This window comes from Phocoena phocoena, chromosome 11 (assembly GCF_963924675.1).
Source record: "Phocoena phocoena chromosome 11, mPhoPho1.1, whole genome shotgun sequence".
NCBI lineage: Eukaryota > Metazoa > Chordata > Mammalia > Artiodactyla > Phocoenidae > Phocoena > Phocoena phocoena.
In genome coordinates, this window is record NC_089229.1 from 53,367,997 (window position 1) to 53,387,591 (window position 19,595).

Here is a 19,595-nt window from a genome sequence, read left to right on the forward strand (position 1 = left end):
TGTTCCCTCAAGGGCAACTGCAATGTCAGGAACAGAGCTTGCCCCCCATTATGAAAAGTTTTCCTGCAGAGAGGGCCGGAAGGTTTTCCCTTTCATTGGTTTCTCTCATCACAGCCAGCCATACACAAGCTGGGCTGCATGGCACCTGCCAGCTCTCTTCAATTACATCACCAAATATTAATCACACTCTTAAATTCAAGCGTGCTGTTTGTGCCTGAATCCAGACTGTTGCACTAGATTAGCACCAGCGCATCAACTTGTATATAGCTTAGGGCCTGCAGGCTTCAACTAATTTAAATGACAGTCCAGGGACCGAAAGGAGAAAATAAAGTGGCATTTGTTGGTGGAGGCTTGGCCTCACAGGGGGACTTTCCCAGGAATCAAGTAATTAAGATACCCATTGACAACAACTCCTGGCACATAAATCCAGGGACCCAGTGCATCAAAATATGACCCCGTCCCTCAAAACTCAGGTCTACAAATAAGGAAAGCCTGCTTGTATATACAGGGGTGAGCCTGTGTCAGAGAGGATGCTGCCCAGAGGCATTAGAGAGGATATTCCTAACCCACGGCCTACCTGCTGGGTAGGGGATGTTTCTTAGCCTCTTGCTACTCGCCCCGGGGCCCGGAGCACGGCCTCTCAGCCTTACTCCCCGGCTCTGACTTAATGACCTCATTAAGTTTGGTTCACATTCACCCTCCCTGACAGTTGGGGGACATTTTCCCAGCATATTAAGATTTCATCCAAAGACAAATTTAAGAAATTTGGGGGGAATTTCTTAACTGTGAATCTTTGAAACCAGGAAACAGGACCTCTTAAAAGAAGGCATTAAAAAAATAAGAGACCCGACAAAGTACCAAAATCTTGTGTTGCCTTAAAGAAAACGCAAGCATGAATATTCGTACAGGGAGGAGGGGGCGTGGGCCGCCCACTGCAGGGCCATCTCCAGGAGCAGGAAAGCAGCCTTCACTTTCTGAGCTCTGTGGTTAGGCTTTGGGCTCGACTCCTTTGCAAATACAGAGGGCTGGCAGGAAAAAGGAAGAATGAGGTGATTGCCAATCCCACGTTGCTTTTTCCAGGAAGGTCTGGGGGAGGATGGGTGTGGAGAGAGCTGAGTTGGTGGGAGAGCCGCTGTGGGTTCCGTGAATTGCTAAATTGAGGTCATGCCAAGCTCTTAAAAGCCACGGGTAGCATTTGGGCTCTCAGCATGTGTCTGTTCCTGACCATCCAGGCCTCGGTGATGTTTCATCCCAGGCCTCCTGGGATTCAAGCTTCTGTTGAGATTTGGTTGTTGGAAGCCAGAGACGGGGACCAGAGCCTGAGACGCTCTGTCTACCATCCTCCATCCAAACCTGCTCAGCCCCTCTGAGATGTGCCTCTGTCTGCCTAGGACTTAGTTTCTGTCTGGGCAAATGAGACTTCCTGGGGCTTAACCTCCCTCCTAGAAGGGCGCTGAGCTTCTAGCTGAGGGGGGAAGATTCTCCATTTGTGGCTATTTCAGACCAACCCAAAAGCACCCCCTTTAGATTATTAGCTCGGAGATACCCTTCTGAGTCTCTGAGTCTCCACTTTCCAGTGGAACCATAGACCTTTCCGGATGAAAGTTGCACAGGTGCTCTCCTTCATACTTTGGTATCACTAGCAGCAGTAGCAAAAGTATGAATTGGGGTGTCTCGGGGCCTCAGCAGGAAGCAGTTTTCCTGGGGGAATGTGCTGTCCTCCTGCCTGTGGGGACCGGTCATCTGTGCTCTACCTCCCCAGTGATGAGGGACGCTTCTAAGACTATAATAGCCACCACTTAGAGTTAAATAGCACCTTATCCTTCTTCACAAAGGACCTTCCCAGACATATTTGCATTTAATCCTTGGAAACTTCCGTGAAGAAAGGCAGCTGAAGAAGCAAATGCAGTGAGGTTGCGGGACTTTGCCAAGTTCACACAGCTAGTCCACGTGAGGACTCAGCTGTAACTTCAGAACCTCTGACTCTACGCCCACAGTGGGCTCTGCCAGGCGGGGAGAATCCAGGAAGAAAGACTCCCAGGGGAGGAGAGCCGTCCAAGGCCGCGTCAAGAGGTCAGCGAGTGGAAGAATGTGACTCACTGGTGTGTGTCACTGGAGCCGCAGGAGTGGACGGTCAAGATGAGGCAGCCCCTGAAGGAAGAGGGTCCATCACAACCCTCGGAAGGGGTCACATTCTTAAATGACTTTGAAGTCCCACTAAGGAAATTAAGACTTAGGGAAGCAACTGCTGTTTCCATCCCTCTTTCTAGTTAAAAGTCAGGACTTAGGAGAGAAGGGAGAGCATGGGAAGTGATCTGTGTGGATGGTGCCAAAGCATGAACGTTGGGTCCCTGGCCTGTGGATTACGAAGTCAGAGTGGGGGCTGTGGCTGGGAATGGAGGAATCCAGCAAAGATGAGAAAGAACTTTCTGAAGTGGGGACTTGCCTTCCCAAGTAGACTTTCGCCTGAGTTAATATGGAAGAAGAACATTATCTAGGTAACACCGTAGACCCTGGAGAACCACTGCACCAAAAGCTACCATTCTGGAGGTGATGCCTAGGAATTACCACGAGAAAGCGATAAGCAAGAAGATCATAAACACCATTTTTATAACTTTATGACTATCTACAAATTCGTATTGGCGATAAAAGGGAACCTAAAATTTTAATATAACGGAGTAGACAAAAATCCAAGGTATCGCTGATGGAACTCAACTCCAAATTTCAGCCCCAGAAAAGCTTGCTGTTAAGGAAGAATGAGCGGGGAAGCGTGTGCTAAAGAGGAGGTGGCAGCCTTTATTCATGTATTCATCCATTTAGCTAGCGTCTACTTTACATCCACAATGTGCCCGCACGGTTGTCGATATGAGGATAGAACAATGAATAAAACAAAATCCCTGGCTGCATGGAGCTAATGTTTTAGAGGGGGCGGCAGAATGAGTAAATTAATAAATACGGTAGTTTCCGACTGTGCTGTGTAAGTACCATGAAGAGATGAGACAAGAGCAGAGAGCATCATACTTTTAGATGAGCGGCTGCAGAAGGCACTCTGAGGGATGCCCAGGAGCTGGCTCTGTGAGGGTCTGGAGGAAGAATGGCCCAGGAAGAGGGAAGGACGAGCCCCCGTGGCACATTTAAGAAACAGGAAGAAAGCTAGTGTCCCGAGCGTGTGGCAGAGTATAAAAGATGTCAGAGCAGTGTCAAAGATCAGACCATGGAGGGCCTCATCGCTGGGTTATATTTTAAGATGATAGAAAGCCATTGGAGAATTTTAAGCCGAGGAGTGATGACGGTGGATGAAAAGAGAAATGGCTGTGGAAGATTTGCTTGCAGGTGTCTCGGCCAGTCTGAAAATACAAGCAAAGGTTTTTCCGATAAAAATTCCAAAATGGATACAGAGATGAGACGTGTTCATCCAGGAGGAGTCGTATAATTGCTACTCATCAGAAGGGTGAAAAGACATCACTGTGGCTGCCGGGGGATCTCTTGAGTTCAAACGTTCAGTGAATGTGTCTAAAACATATACTCCAAGGAGCAGCACACAGCGAGGCAAGACCAGAGCAGGAAGGGGACGTGCGTGTGAGCAGGCATGGGCTGAGGCTTAGAAAGCAGCCGCTGAAAACAAGACTTTCTGCTTTTGTTTTGTGAATACATAAAAAGAAAATACGACAGGGCAGAATAAATCCACTGCCTGGAGTAAGTAGTATTCGCTGATTTGCTCCCTTCATCGAACATCTGTTGGGCACTCATTATGCACTGAGCAGTCTTTGAGGTACCAGGGACGTCACGGGTAGCAAAACAAAAGTCTCCGTCCTCAGAGAACTTACGTGGGGGGGGGGGCAGGGCACACAGGGGAGCAGTCGAGAAAATAAACAAAATAGGTAAAATACTTAAAATGTTAGGTGGCAGGAGATGCCTGAAGAAAAAGAAAGCAAAGAAGGGGAATAGGAAGTTTGGGGGTGGGGAGTGATTCTTTAAAGAAGGTCATTTCATTACTTGGCTTTTATTTCAAGTGTGATGGGAAAGCCATTGGAGGGTTTGAGTAGGGTAATGACGTTATCTGACATTTTAAAATAATTACTCTGGTTGCTCTGAGAATAGAGGTAAAGGACAAAACTGAACGGTTTTCAACACCTTCACTGCCATCACTGTAGCCGTGGCACCATCCTCTCTTGCCTAGATTATTGCAGGGAGGCCCGATGAGGCAATTGCAGTGCTGTAGGCCGAAGGAGATGGTGTGACATGAGTAAACAAAATACTCAACTCTTGTTGTGTTTCCTTCTTACTAGAGGATCAAGAAGGTGAGGCATTTTAAGCTGTTAGCAAGAAAAATATTGTAAACGTTTGCCACAAGCGGAGGCTGGATCCAGAAACAAGAGTAGGAGAAGGTAGTTAGAAGTGCGGGACCAAGTGGGTGGGGGGGACCTGGCCTGAGAGCCACAGCAAAGGAGTGAGAGGGGAGGTGACTTAGAGTGCAGATCTCAGAGGATGCAGCCCGTATGACCAGGTGCTGATGGGGAGCAGTGAGGAAGGTCATCAGGAAGTAGGTAGGAGTTGTAAGGTCAAGATTCCAGAAGCACCATCACAGCCTGTAAAGTTGCTGAGAATAACGTGCAGGGGAAAGAATGGGAAAGCAATCTGTAAACCTAAACTGAAGTCCTCAGGGAAGGTGGGAGAATGCCCTGAAAGGGGAGGGAGGGGTGTGGGAGCAGATGCGGGGAGGCAGCAGGAGAGCTGCAGTCTGGAAGGGCCAGGCTGATGGGGGAGCAATCAGTGCCTCTCTCTTGCGTTAGGAGTGAGAGCAGTTGGAAGGATCAGCATCCCCTGGAGGTGGTTGTAATCTGCGGAACAACTTGGGTTCACGAATAAGTCAAGCTCAATTAGCAATCTCCAGCGTTTTGATAGGGTGTGTAGGCTGGTTGATCGTGGCAATAGTGTACACGGATGTATTTTGACTTTGTAAGGAAGTTGATGGTTTCTTCTCTTAGTCTTTGGACAAGATGGAGAAATACTGTGTGGACAGCAGTTCAGTTGCTTCATAGATGGCCTGAGAGCTATACCCAAAGAGTCTAAAATTCATGACTCTGGATCAGTGTTTTCAGCCTTTCTTAGTCCTAAATCACCCCCTGCCCCACCACCCAGTAATTTAAACATGGATATCTCATTGTCTGCCCTCTACTGTTGAGTCTGTCTTCTATGTTTCCACCAGACAAGAACACGATTTTCCAAATTGCACTTACTTTCATCCACTTGCCTTCAAAAAATGTTGATATACCCTTTGTCTGGTTAGGTTGACCTGGAGGAAGGTCTCTAATGGCTTGGTTCTGCTTAGCATTGCTGGTTTTCTCCTTCAATGACCCGGATGAAGATGGCAGAGCTGGTTATCAAATTTAACGTGACATAGCATAGAAGGAGAGCTGATTTTTTTGGATGAAAGGATTTGGATTCCGATGTCCCTTGGTGGGTTGGAACGATGGACTGAAACTGGCAAGATAACAAGGGCAATGGAGTTTTCCACTCAAAGTAAAATATTCATCGCGTAAGTGTAAACTAGAGGAAGACGATGAGTCAAGAAACCTTCTCAGGTCTTTTTTCTTGTGGACTGACTGGGCTTTCGTTTGGTTGGGTTTTTTGTTTGTTTTCCCTCGTCGTTTCATTATATGACCCTAAACCACGCAGAGACGTGTACCTGCACATACCGCCAGTATAAGCTGCAGTAATGTAAAAAAGAGCAAGGTCTGAATCAAAGAAGTAATCATTTCATTCTTTTGTGGACCACATCTTAAGTGTTTTCAGTTCTGAGTGCAATTCTTTGAGGACTGTGACAAATTAGAAGGCTCCGAGAGGGCCCCTCGCACGATATTTGGTGCTCAGGTAATAAATACTGGTTGAATGGATGGTTAGGGATGGTGCCTCAGGTACTGTGAAGGACAGTTCATGAGACTAGGAAAGAGGAAACTTTGAGATAGCTCTCTTCAGATATTTGCAGAGCTCTGAAGTAGAAGAAAGACTAGATTTCTTTCATGTTTTCCCAGAAGACAGACCAACACACCAATGGGTGGACTGGGTCCATTTAAAAAAGAATTTCCCGGGGCTGTTCTCCAGTGGCACTGCAAAGTTCGTCCTGTAAAGTTCCTCGGACAGAGACTGTCTACAGCAGCCCATTCGATGACAGAGGCCAGGGCCAGCGTGAGGGGTGTTGAAGGAGGGATTCCTGCATTTGGGGTACAGCCAACTTAGTGACCTTCTGGTCTCTTCCAGAGCTGAGCTTCTCCTTCCAGTGGGTCCAGATCAATGGTGCCTTGTCTTTTCAGCTTTGCAGAATCAATGCTGCAAGGGAAACTATTACACTTACTTTTAAAAATGTTTAATGGAAACTTCTGAGGATACCGCCTGGAGTTAGGGAAAGCCCTTTAATTTATTCAGCCCTTTTTAAGCCTTGCATTATTTTTTTTTTCTCATCTCATCCTTGTGTCAGTTGGCCTCATAAATATTCATAAAGGAATTGACCCCAAATGAGAGTCTAAATATCTTTCCTAAGCCTTTCAGTTTTGCTTTCTTGTAACAAGTAATTATTTGAATATGATCTCTGGTCAGTTATATTATTGTAAACTAGTGAGTAATCTATTCGGGGAGGGTTTTTTTTGGGGGGGTGTTGTTGTTTTTTGGCCACACCGTGAGGTTCGCAGGATCTTCGTTCCCCAACCAGGGATTAAACCCGGGCCCCGGCAGTGAAAGCGCTGAGTCCTAACTACTGGACTGCCAGGGAATTCCCTGTTTTGGGAGTTTTTTAAAAAACTTAATCAGGATTTCGGAAACCATAGGATAATATGTGAAGGAATAGACTTTAGCTGTTCATCTTAGGCCCTAAGTCTATGTCTTAGAGCTCTCACGCTTCCAACCTCTCTTATCCTCTCACCTCCCCCAGCGGAGAGGAGTGGAAGCCAAGGACACTTGGGAAGCGTACAGATTCAAGCCCACAGCCTAGACATGGACTATGGATGTAATATGAACAGCAGAAACTGAGGTGGCCCCTTAAGCTGTAGGACAGATTGAGGGAGGCCTGCAGTCTGTTGGAGAGGACCCCGTCGGACTCCTTGGCCACAGGTAAAATGACCTGGGAAGCGGTGGCTTCCCCAGCTTCCCTGTGTTCTTCCCTGTAGGCTGTATTGGGGAACAGCTGCTGGTTTTGTCCCCTCATGGTCACCTTCTGCTCCACACAGAAAACTCCCCTTCCTTTTCTGCCAAAAGTTCCCCATCATTGACTGCTTTTTACCCACTGAGAGGTGGGCAATAATGGTCTCATTTGGGACTCTTCAACTACAATGAGAGACCTGCAGAGCTAAACCCTGACATCACATTTCTTTGGTGTGTTTTCTGGGACAGTCTGAGTTTAGCTTAAGGGCCGCTAACACGGGATACGGTCTTGGGAGAGTAACATAACCTCGGTCTCCTCATCTGTCAGATAGGACACTGCAGGGTCTTTGAGAGATTTTAGACATGGTACGCAAATACCCAGCCCAGTGTCTGGGCTTGTACAAGGTGTTCATTAAGTTACAGCTGCGGTCACTATTATTAGCTATCATTGATTTACACCGTCTTTAATCACGTTACCAGTTTTAACTCTTGAGTATTTTACTCTTTGTTATTTAAGACTTTAACCATGGCGGGAAGTCCGCTTACCGTCACCTGATGAGCTGTGCTTCAGACTCTGAAAGCCTGCGGAGGGGAGGGTGCTCTGCTTTCTCTCTTTATTTGTAGTTATTGACCCTGGTCATCTGTTGGGGAGGGGAGGGGAGGGGGCTCGTATCTGATTGAAAACCAACAATGGCAGGAACAGAATAAACCTTTCTTTTCCAGAGCTGTCTTTTCTATTTTCAGTTTTTTTGTTGTTCTTGAAGATGAAGAAACAGGGGCTAAAATGTAATATTAGCACTTGTGGCGGTCTTGTTCCTGTGGGTGACAACTCCAAGATGAGTGTTTGCCTTTCAGAGCTGTGGTGACACAGACTTCACGCTCCTGAAATTCTCTGCCCTGAGAGAACTCGATTACCTGGGCTTATGGTAGAGTCAGAGGACAGTTTTTTTTGCTGCATTTTCAAGCTTGTCAAGAGTGTTCGTAGCCTGTCTCCACTGAGCTCTAAGAATTTCCAGTCCTTGATTCTCGAGCTGCCACCTTCTGCCTCACGAGTGATTCCAGACTCTGTGCCTGGATCTCCAGGCCCCAGCCCCTCCCTGGGGACCGTCCCCACTGCATATCCTCCTCTCTGTCAGAACCTGTCTTCTTACTCTCCACACTTCCTCCCTTCGCTCCCCAAGCCCTGGTTGTGCCCACCGCACAGCCTGTCTCAAGCCATTACCCCCTTTCCCTTGAGCCATGTAGTCTGTCATCTTTAGGGTCAAGGTGACAGGGGGCTTATTGCTCAACTGATTTTGAGTGTTAGCTAATGATTTTGGTCTCTAGTAGTGGTTCTCAACCATGGCCGCACACTGGAATCACTTGGGAAGCTTTAAAAAAATTCCTGGTACCTGGGTCCCATCCCCAGCAGTTCAGATTTAATTGCTCTGGGATGTGACCTGAGCATCAGGATTTTTCAAGCCTCCCCAGGTCATTCCATATGCAGCCAAGATGGAGAACCACTGGTCTACAAACTCGTTCAATCCCCAAGCTGAGTGTATTCTAATAATAGCTCTGTTTGGTCCCCAAGTGACTTGGTTACCACAGTGTCTTAAATAGTTCATGGGAGTATAGAAACATCAAAGTAGCTATTTCCACCTTGTGTTAGTTTGGTAGATTTGGGGGAAGGAAATAGTATGGTTCCTTTGTCGAAAATTCAATCCATGGCATACCGCTGGGCCCACTTGACGGCAGCAGCGGCAGCAACTAGCTTTTATCAAGCTCTCAGCATGTGCCAGGCACTGGGCTAAATGCTTCCTAAGCTCGTCACATTCATCAGCCCATTTTTATCCTCACAGCAAGCCCAGGAGTTTTTGGCCTCTCTACTTAACGAGGAGACTGAGGTCCAGAGAGGCTTCTCCGCTCTCCCAGGGCTCTACAGAAAGCAGTGCTAATCTCAAGTGCAGACACGTCCAGTGCCAAAACTTCACTGTTCCTCTACCCTCTGGGAAAGAACTTAACCAAATAACTTCCTGGAAAATAAGGATGTGCCTGCTTTAGTTTTGGGGTTGAGCCCTTTTTCAATCGGGTTGCATTCTTTTGTATAGCAAGCTCCTTCATAAATTTGATGTCGGGTTCACTCCCAAGCTGCCTAGATATATCCAGGACCAGGGGGCATGTCACAAATTAATTGTTTTCATGTACTCAGGAGATATTAGTTGAGAAAAGCGTCTTGCTTCTAGCCTCTAGCCTAGCAGAACCTACCCCATCTGTTACTTAATCTTCCTGCCACTTTTCTGAGGAATTGAATAGGCAGTGCTGTGCCCACTGTGCAGAAAGGGGGACTGGTGTGCCACGTATTAGCTTTCTACTAAATACTAGCGATAGCTACCACTTCTTGAGTACTTGCTAAGTGCCGGGTTCTGTGCTAAGCTCTTCACATCCTGTGTGGTTATCCTCATTTACAGATGAGGAAACGTAGACCCAAAAAGGTGGAGCTACTTGCCCAGGGTTATACAGCTGGTAACTGGGTACCATGTTTGCTTGTTTGTTTTTTAACTTCCTTGTGAGCAAAGTCGCAAGACATGGCCTTCGTTTGCTCTCTCACCATAGCCTGGCCAGCCTCTGCTGTGTGCGTCGTGGCATCTGGACAACCGTGTCTGGAATAAACCATCGAAGCGTAAAGTGGATTTTCTTTCTGTGTGTCGAATGGCCATTTAATAGCTATCGTGAAACAGGATTTTCTGCCAACCTTGAATATCAGGCTGAGGTCAAACAGGCTCTAAATGTTCCTTCTCCAGCCATTCCAGTACGAGGCTGCTTTGGCGTAAACAACCCCTGGAGGTGAGAACCGGCTCTTGGAGCAGTCCCCCCCCCCCCCCCCGCCCCCCCATCCACCACTGAGTGTTGCTGCTTCTCACAGCTCCAGATTAATGACAAGATTCCTGCCACCGCTGCTGGGGAGCTTCATTATTGCACGGACACTAAATGCTTAAGACAGGAACCTATCACCCCTGCTCGCTCATTGTGAATGTGCCAGCTCATTTTCTCTCTCTTCAAGCCTGTAAAGACTTGGTATTTTCTGGTTTGTTAAAATATGTACACACACACACACACACATCTGTAGGGAGAATGACTGTTTATACAGAAAGATATCAGCAGTGTGGTGACCGGATGGAATCTCAGGGAAAATAAAGTACCTGGCGGCCTGTGTCAGGGCAGCAGGTCACTAATTGAGTGCAAAGCTTTTTTTTTTTAATGTTGTTTATCCCCCTACAGGGCATACAAAACCATTGAGGATGATGACTTGAAGTTTCCCCTTATATATGGAGAAGGCAAGAAGGTAGGCACGTGCCCTCCCCGGACTGAGAGAACAAGGCTCTGTCTCCACGGAGCCCGTGGTGATCTGTGTGTTCCACTCAGCAGCTCATGATTTTATAGCCTTGACAGCTTGAAAGAATATCACCTCCATCATCCTTCAGGCCTCCTGTCTTGAGGGTCCAAGGAGTGGCAGGGTTGGGGGACGGGGGTGGTGAGCATGAGGGACTAAAGTTAATTTTGTAAAAATGCCATCCCCCTTCTCAATCCATTTGAATAACTTTTCACAGTGTTTAAACACGACCACTTTCACATGCATCATCTCCTTGTGTATCTGACAACAAGCCACGAGGCAGGCAGAGCTGGCTGCCTTCTATCCATTTGGTAGATGAGGGAGCTGGGACTCCGAGGTTAAAACTGCTCAGGAAGTCACGCAGCTGGCGAGGGGTGGTACCAGATGTGGAGCCATGGCCTTCCACTTCCTTCTAGTGCCCTCACATCCCAGCACGGAAGCTCAGGCTTTGCAAGGTGGCTCTTCCACTTGCCCCATGGAAAGGGGATCCAAAGTTTCACCCTGATTAAGCTATAGGATCACATGGACCAGATGCCAGGCGGAGATAGCAAAGACCATCCATCACCAGCTCCCAGGGCCTCAGTCAGAATCAAACATTGTCGAGCTTAAGGAAGGCTGTTGATCTTAAAGTGGTCTCTGAGCAGAGACTAGAGAGGGTTCCAGTCCTGGAGCAGAGGTGAGGAAGCTTTGAAGCCATTTCCCAGGAAGAACAAACACCTTCTGAATCATCGCATTCTTCCTCCAAACACGAATACATTTCAACTAGGCGCTGAGAGTTCCAATTAGAAGTGAAAAATGTGGTCACATTGAAAAGAATCTTCAACTAAAATTTCTTTCAGCATTTGATAGCTTTTATCAGGATGAAGTGACTCATAAGAAAGCCGAAGGAGGCCTTCATGGGCAGAACTTGAGTGCATGTGTGGGCGTGTGCGTGTGTGCATGTGAAAGAGAACACACAGGATTAGGTTTTGGGCTCAGTGTAGCCCAGCAGTGATTTCACTGGAAGGAGACATTTCATGGAGGGAAATGAAACAGCTATTTGATCAATAAACGCATCATTTTTCAAACTAACTTGCCCCATCCCTGGTTGAGAATCATGACAGGGTAGAGCTCTACTCCTGGTAGGGTTTCGTGTATCTTTCTGTAGAGTGGGCGCCATCAATGCACATCACTCAGCCCAGTGATCTACGCCTGCAGCTGCAGTTCTTTGTGGTGCTGAAATTCTCAGTATTACCCTGCTGCTAACCAGTGACTCCCAGTAAGCGCAGGACCACATCCTGTTGCCTTTGTATCCTTAGTACCTGTCCAGCCTGGTACTTGACACATGGCAGGCCGTCAGTAAATGCAGGAGTATTTAATAAGCTGTTCAGTTATGTTCAGTATACTCTCCTTGGCACAACAGGAAAATGGATAGATGTGTTCTTCAAAGCTAACCAGCAAAAAGATTGAAAAGAGCAAGGGTTTTCCCAGTTTAGCAAACAGTTCAATTCACCCGGACATCATGTTCCTCCAGCATTTCAGTTAATTAGGGCTTGACAGTTCTGTGATATGTATAGCTGACAAGTTCAGTCATTGTACCTGTTGACCTATTTAAAAGCCACTGTGGCGTCAGTCTGCTCCAGGCATGCCCTGTACCAAAGTAGCATGCCTCCTCTGTCCCAGGAGTCCATGATCTCTGCAGAAAGCTTTACAACACATCAGTTCTGTCTTGATCCTTTACAGGGGTTTTCTCCTTCCTCTCTGCACACGGCCTCCCCAGAAGTTTCAGAATACTTTCACTGCTGTTACTTTTCATTTAGTTTCTGCCAATGCTTTAAAGGACTTGTGTGGGACATGTAAACAAATTCAGTAACTAGCAGAAATATCAGATTTCTTTGGACTAAAACGTCCAACCAGAGAAGGTGCCACAGCAGGAAGGAGAGGAGAAGGGCTACAAGGGACTCAGAATGTCCACATTTAGAGCTGAACGCGTCTCAGCTAGAAGGGAGCTAAGCCAGGCCCCCAGCAGAGCAGTGCCAGACCGGAGGTCCCCAGGTCCACATTCCTGTGTCTGCATTTCACCCCCTTTGATTCTTGCCTTTGAAATATGTGTTACGGTTTCATTTCCACTTGACTGTAAACCTGCCCACCTTCTGATGTGAAACCAGCTCCAAAATCCACAGCTTTTTGGGGGAAGTAGGATGAAGATATGGTAAAGTGTTAGATTCATGCCTTAGCATTTATAAGTTATTCTTATTACCCAAACATTAGAGCGAGGATTCAAGTTCAGGTCTTTGAACGATGACACTACACCAGGTACAGTGTTGCTGATCCAAGTGTTAGAGCAGTGGGCTTTGGTCCACCCAGAATGAGTTTCACTCCATCCCTCTGTGTTTACCTGTTTTGATGCTGGATATCCTTCTGCACAAAAGTGTAGTGCCCCCTGCTCCAGGGAAACTTCTTAGTAGAATTTTTACCTCCTCTGAACTCATATAACCCATTGTTCATGTGTCTTTCAGCACTCAGCCATATTCCATATGTTGTTAATTAGATATGTACCTCTTAGCCTCCCTTACCGAGTTCCTTTGTAGGAGAGACCAGGCCTTAGATATTTGTCCCCCACAGCATGGTGCCTGCACATAGTAGGTGCTCAATAAATGTTTGAGTAAATCAAATCTGTGGCCTCCCAGGAGATCATTAGGCTGACAGTGTAGGCATTAGTTTAATCGTATTGCTTCCTTAAAGCATTTGGACAACCATGTAGAGAAAGCTACAGATGGTGTGGTCTCAGGTATAAGGTGTCTGTGTATTTACAGCAAAGTGACATCATGTTCCTTTCCACCCAGATGGAATTTGTGAAGATGTTAGCAGGACAGGTTATAGAGTTGCTAATGGTTTATTTTCTCCAGCCATAAAGTGTAGTATATGAGCTTTGGGTGGGCAGGATCTGCCTCTGACGGTTTTACATCTTTTATCACAGAACCAGAGACGTAGCAGGTGTTCAGTAAACACGTGAAGGATGGATGTATAGCAGATGGGTGGGTGGATGGCTGGATGGGGGGATGGGCAGATGGTTGGATTTGGTTTGAATTGATTTCAGTAGCTGTAGACATCACAGATGTATTGTATTTAGTTTATTGGACACCCTTCCCTCCGGTCTCTGCAAAAGAAATCTGAAATGAGACAGCAGCAGTCCATTAAAATTAAGATAATTGCTAGAAAAGCCACTATGCAAGTGACCTTGGTGGGCCCTTCCTTGGAAACAAGTACCCACAGAAGTTAGCAGCCAGGGGCATGGAGAGGGGCAGGAAGAACCGGAAAACGACTGCTTCTCTCTTAGCCCGTGGCAGCCATACTGTGGTGAGAATACTTTCTCTGTGTGTGTGTGTTTCTGATGACCCTCTGCTTATACTCCTAGGCCCGAGTAATGGCGACTATTGGAGTGACCAGGGGACTTGGGGACCATGACCTGAAGGTGCATGACTCCAACATCTACATAAAACCATTCCTGTCTTCAGCTCCAGAGGTACCGCATGAGGTTTTTGTTTCTCTTTGGTACAGGAACATGTTTTCTACATTATTCTTCCCATGACTCACACCCCAGATCCAGACAGTAGCCAACTTGTGTCACATGTACTTCTGCAGTGTCTCTCATGTCTGTTTCTTTTCCCCACTCCATTCTCACTTGGACTGTGCTGGTTCTTCCCTCATGGCCTCCCACCCAGATGGCTGCACAGCCCCTAGTGGCATTCCTTGCCTTCTCAATCCAGCCCACATATTGCCATCAGGCCAGTTTTCCTAAACAACTACTCTGACACCTGTTTGTTCAGAAACCTTCAACAACACCCCAAGGCTCAGAGACTAAAGCACAGACTCCGTCACTTGGCATTCAAGGCTTGTTATAATTTGGTCTAACTTAAAAAAAAAAAAATCTGATCTTTGTTTTCCTACACCAGCCAGAATGAACTTGCTTTTTTTTTTTTTTTTTTTTGCGGTACACGGGCCTCTCACTGTTGTGGCCTCTCCCGTTGCAGAGCACAGGCTCTGGACGCGCAGGCTCAGCAGCCACGGCCACGGGCCCAGCCGCTCTGCGGCATGTGAGATCTTCCCAGACCGGGACACGAACCCGCGTCCCCTGCGTCGGCAGGCGGACTCTCAACCACTGCGCCACCAGGGAAGCCCCCCCTCTTAGATTTTTAATTGCCTAGAAAGCTGATGTCATTCAGTTGATGTCTAGAGAAGTTAACTGAAAAACAAGTTGTCATATATTTGGTTTAAAAAATCATTTTTCTTATAATACAGGAAACAATGTCAAGTTCTATTTCAAGGTATATCATTTACAAAAGATACTACTTCTAAGTGATAGAAAACTCTAAGTAATAGTAGTTTAGGGGTATATTTTCTCACATATCACAGAGGCTGGAATTTGGTGGCTGTTCATGTTGGTGCAGCACCTCCAATGTGCCAGGGGTGACACCTCTGCATCTTTTTTTCCTTCATAGTTGCAAGATGGTGACAGAAGCCCCGAGCATAACATTTTCATGCGAGGCAGGAAGGAGGGGACAGCCTATCTGTCCCAGTAGACATTCACTTGCATCTCATTGGCCAAAACTGTGTCACATGACCGCCCCTAGCTGCAAAGGAGGTTGGGAGAGTGAGAGAAATGTTTGCAATTTGTACAATAGAGGAGAGCCAGGGAGGGGTGAGTGAGGAACCAGCGGTATTTGCATACCGTGTAATTAACTGTTGAAGCTGTACCTCACACTGGAAATCCCTGAATGTTTAGACATAGTTCCATCTGCATGTTCTTCCCAAGGGTGGGTGCTGTGTTGGTAGCGAAGGCTCTTTTCGTTGGAGGAAACGGAAACCCACTCATGCTGACTCAAAAAAAGGAGGTGTTTATTTTAATGATGTCGGAAGAGATATTTATGGGGTCCACAAGAAGAACCCTTGAAGAGCCAGGCTTTATGGGAGCGAAGGTGGCTCTGGAATCCAGGCAGCCCTGAGACCAGCCATGCTCCATATGTCTCTGCCACCAGACAGCCAGGTTCTGACTCCCCCAGTTGCACGTTCCCAGAGAGGAATCTCATTGGCTCAACTCGCCTTTTCTCTGAGGTCACAAGTGACTTCCCAGCCTGTAGACTATGTCCACTCCAGAGCCAGCGATGGGTACCATCAGCCACCCAGACCTACCCCTTTGGCAGGGCTGTGAGCAGGGCTAGTTCCTTTAGAGTCCTTTGTTGCTGAGGCTGACATCTAAAATAGATCTAGCCACAGGAGGTTAAGAGGTTAAGAGAGGGAAATCTCTAGTAAATAGCAGGCGTGGAAGATACGCACATTTCCTGATATCACCCAGGATGTCAAGTGAGGTCAGCTTGGTGGAAATAATAATTACCATCTGCAGATGTCTCTCTTTTCGCCTTCATAGCAATGCTGCATGGTAAGAACCCTTATGATATAAAATGTCCAAGGGTCCCTGGAAGTTGGTGGATCCCTGCTCCCTCTATTCTGGCCAACAGAAGGATCCCTGAATTACTGCTGAAACTCCTCCTGGCCAGAGAAAACCAATAACTATTGGGTTGGCCAAAAAGTCCGTTCAGATTTTTCCGTAACATCGTATGGAAAACCTGAACAAACTTTTTGGCCAAGCCAATACTAGACTCATGGACGTCTATATTTTCCCCCTTGGGAGGGAGGCATTTATCAGGCATAATAAATGGTACTGTCACCTTTCCAAAAAACACAGGTGAAGTGTGACTATATGGGGGTGAGGGCTTCTCAGGAAACACTAATAACCATTTTGCTCCTTAAAGGAGAGTGAAAACCTTCTCACCCTCCCCACCCCCATACACACACACACACACACACACACACACACACACACACACACATTTTCTATATAAAGTGAGAAGTTTGGTTTGGTTTTCAGAAGAATGATCTCTATGCAGTTAGGTTATAGATCTTCCAATCACTGTGCTGCTGTGGATCCCAAGAAGAGACTGTAGGCTTAAAACTTGGGCCAGCATGGGAGAGTCCCCGAGGACTGATGAAAAATCCCAGTTGGTTGATCAGAAACTTCATGTCACCTGTCTGGAAGTCTGGGCCGGACGATATACTTTTTTTTTTTTTTTTTTTACGTGCAGCATCTCATTTAATCCTCACAACAATTCTGTGAGGTGTGTATGGTTTTTATACCCATTTTACAGACCAGGAAATTGAGATCCAAGGAAGTAAATTAACTCCCCCATGGTTGTACAGTTATTAACTAACAAGATGATCCTTGTACTCAAGTTTGTCCAATTTGATCAGGCTCTGTAGGAGAGGGAAGCTGAGTTCAAGGAAATCTTTTTGCATAGTGTTGAAGGGACCCACTGAGTACTGTTTCAAGGGGCTCTGAAGAGAGTACCTCTGTCTTGGGACCTTAGTGGCCAGAGTTCCTCAGAGAAATACGGCCGGCCTCAGACTGCAGTTGTGGAAAATGATGGTGTGGTAGAAAAAGTAATTGGGAAAGACAGGACTGGCCTTCTGTGTGTGCCACCCTAGGCCAGACAGAATTGTGCAAAATGAGGGTGTGCACCTATAATTTAGCTTAATGGGTATGTAGTGTAAATCTCAAGAGTCTTTTGCACGAGATTAAAATTGTTGTACATTTTAAATGCTTCCAGATGGAGAGGCCTTGCCCAGAGCTAGGAAAGGGGGAGGAAGGCCTGAGGGAAGAGGGGGGAGCAGCTTGAATCAGCTCTGATGCAGGAGTGCGGAAGAAAAGATGGGTACAGGGGAACCCCACATCCCCGGTCTTGGGGCAGAAACTCCTTTTCCCTGGGTGGCAGTGATAAAGTCAGACCCTGGAGAAACAGCTAGGGGGCTTCTGTTGGGAGCCCACAAAGCCGGGTAAATTTATTTAAACCGTCTAATAAGGAATAACTGGCTCCCTTGCTGCCTTTACTCCCCCACCTGCACCCCAAGCCTACCCTGGCTTTCTAACCATGACTTCCTAAGAACATTCCCCTGCTACGCTTCATCTTTGCCAAGCATGGATCTTTATTTCACATTTGGGTTCTAAATTTCAAACTCAGCTCAGGCCGGTAGTTTTAACAGTCGCAAGGAAGTGGGGTATGTGTGTGTGTGGGGGGGGTGGAATGTGATTTAGTTCTAAGAAAAAAGGCTCAAAAATCTTCTTGGAAATCAGCATTGTTCCCATTCATCATTGTAGCTCCTAATTTGACTTGATGAGTTAAATAAAACTAAATCAAAACCATGTGGATCAAATGTACGTAAAAAATGCACAGGGGTTTAAAAATTAGAGAAGCGTTCCTAGCCAAACACATTTTTGGTTTCGCTGAACACAAGGCACTGGAAAAATCTCGAGTTTGCCAAACCCAAAGAGCGGCCGCCAGGTTTGCTGAGCCTCCCACATATCTCCCCAGGTCGAAGGTAGGGAATCTCTGGCCGAGAACTGAATTCCACAGGAGGGCCCCATCAACCCAGCGCGGGTCTGTCTGCCGAGCGTAGGAAGCGTTTTGACCCTCCCCTGGTCCACGGCATCATTCCCCCATGTAACTGGGCCCTCTCCTCCATAAGGGAAACACCCCCATCAGGTCTCCCATCCTCTCACTCAATGAAGCTCATCACTGTTCAACCTTTGTGTATCACCCTAGAGTTCAAGTGGAGAAGGAGAGGATTTGTGAATTCAGAGTCACTCTGCACCTTCTTTTCCAGCAGTTCTCCACCCCCGTCCAGCACACACCTCCTGACCTATTCCTACAGATGTTCTTTACTCTGCACCCATTTCTGGCCTGTGACAGGCCCTCCCTAGAGCTAGGATTCCTCTTAATGTCTTTCTCGCTTTCTGGCCTCTACTCCAGGACTGTGCTTGACTTTAGGCCCCTTTCGGGCTCTTGGAAGAATGAGGTCTTTTTCTGTCTGGGGGCCGGGTTGCAAAGCCAACCCCATCAACTCAGCAGTCCCCCACCTCCCGCCCCCGCCACACTGAACCACAAGGGGAGCCTGATTTTCTCTTGGCTTCATTTTTCCTCTCCTTAGTGTTCAGGATTCCTGTCAGCTGTTTTCTGTGACTCCAGCTCACTCATTTAGGTCATTCTTGGTTCTCTTCATCTAGATTTCATTTTTTTCTTTCATCTGAAACAGGCTTCTCTAAAAGAAGGAAGACCTTAGGCTCTAGTATCTGAACTCCCTCCCTAGCACCGGCATTACCTGTGACCTCTACAAGTTCTTTCAGCCTGCTTTCCCCTTCCTGCAGGTGGGGTGGAAATGCCTAGATTGACAAGGTGCTGGGAAAAACAAATGAGAACGTCTATGGGATTGCATGGCACAGGGTCTGGTACATGGTCAGAGATGGTCAGTAAACATTAATCTTCCTTATGCACTGGCTTCTGGAAGCCTTTGCACTTACAGGGGATTCCCAGTATTCACTTGCAGGTGAAGAGAAGAATGGCTATTTTGTTTGAGACTCCCCTGTTGTCTCCCATGAAAACATGAACAATATTTAAGATCTCACGTTGACTCCTGAACATTTACGGTCTTCTGATTCTCAGTAGCTTTTCATGCCCCAAGCCAAAATCCTGTTTTGGGAACAAGCATGTTTGATTGTATTGTGTACTTTCTGCAGTCTGGCCAATTCATAAAAAAACGATAACTGGTGCACAGTGATACGGGGAGACGGCTGGGCTACATTAAGTGAAACAAAATAGGATTGTATATACAAAAAGTTGATCGTAAGTAGGTAAAGAAGTTGTGTGCATATGTATACACATATATAAAAATGTAGGTCTTGAGAAGGAAATTTTCTCGAATGTTACAGTAATTATCTTTGGGTGGTAGAGGAGGAATTAAAAAATTCCCTAGACCCCTCAAAAATACCTTAGGAGGCAGTGTGATATTGTGGTTAGAAACTCAGACCTGGTAATCAGTCATGGGCTCAAGCTCTATCTCTTTACTTACTAGCTGGGTGATTATAAGAAAGTTACTTTACCTAAATCTCAGTGTCCTCCTCAGTAAAAAGAGGACAATAGGGTTGTTATACCCAGGAACGCAAGGAACAAGTTAAATGACATATAAAAAGTACTTAAAACAATATCTGGCGTAATAA

General features: G+C 46.6%; 1 protein-coding gene across 1 annotated transcript in view; it reads left to right on the plus strand.

The window, feature by feature from the left end:
* Positions 1-19,595, plus strand: part of PPM1H (protein phosphatase, Mg2+/Mn2+ dependent 1H) — a 257,523-nt gene that overhangs the window by 207,199 nt on the left and 30,729 nt on the right. The window contains exons 7-8 of the mRNA XM_065887438.1: positions 10,396-10,459; positions 13,905-14,012. Of these exons, the coding sequence (XP_065743510.1) occupies positions 10,396-10,459; positions 13,905-14,012 (172 nt within the window). The remainder of the gene's footprint in view (positions 1-10,395; positions 10,460-13,904; positions 14,013-19,595) is intronic.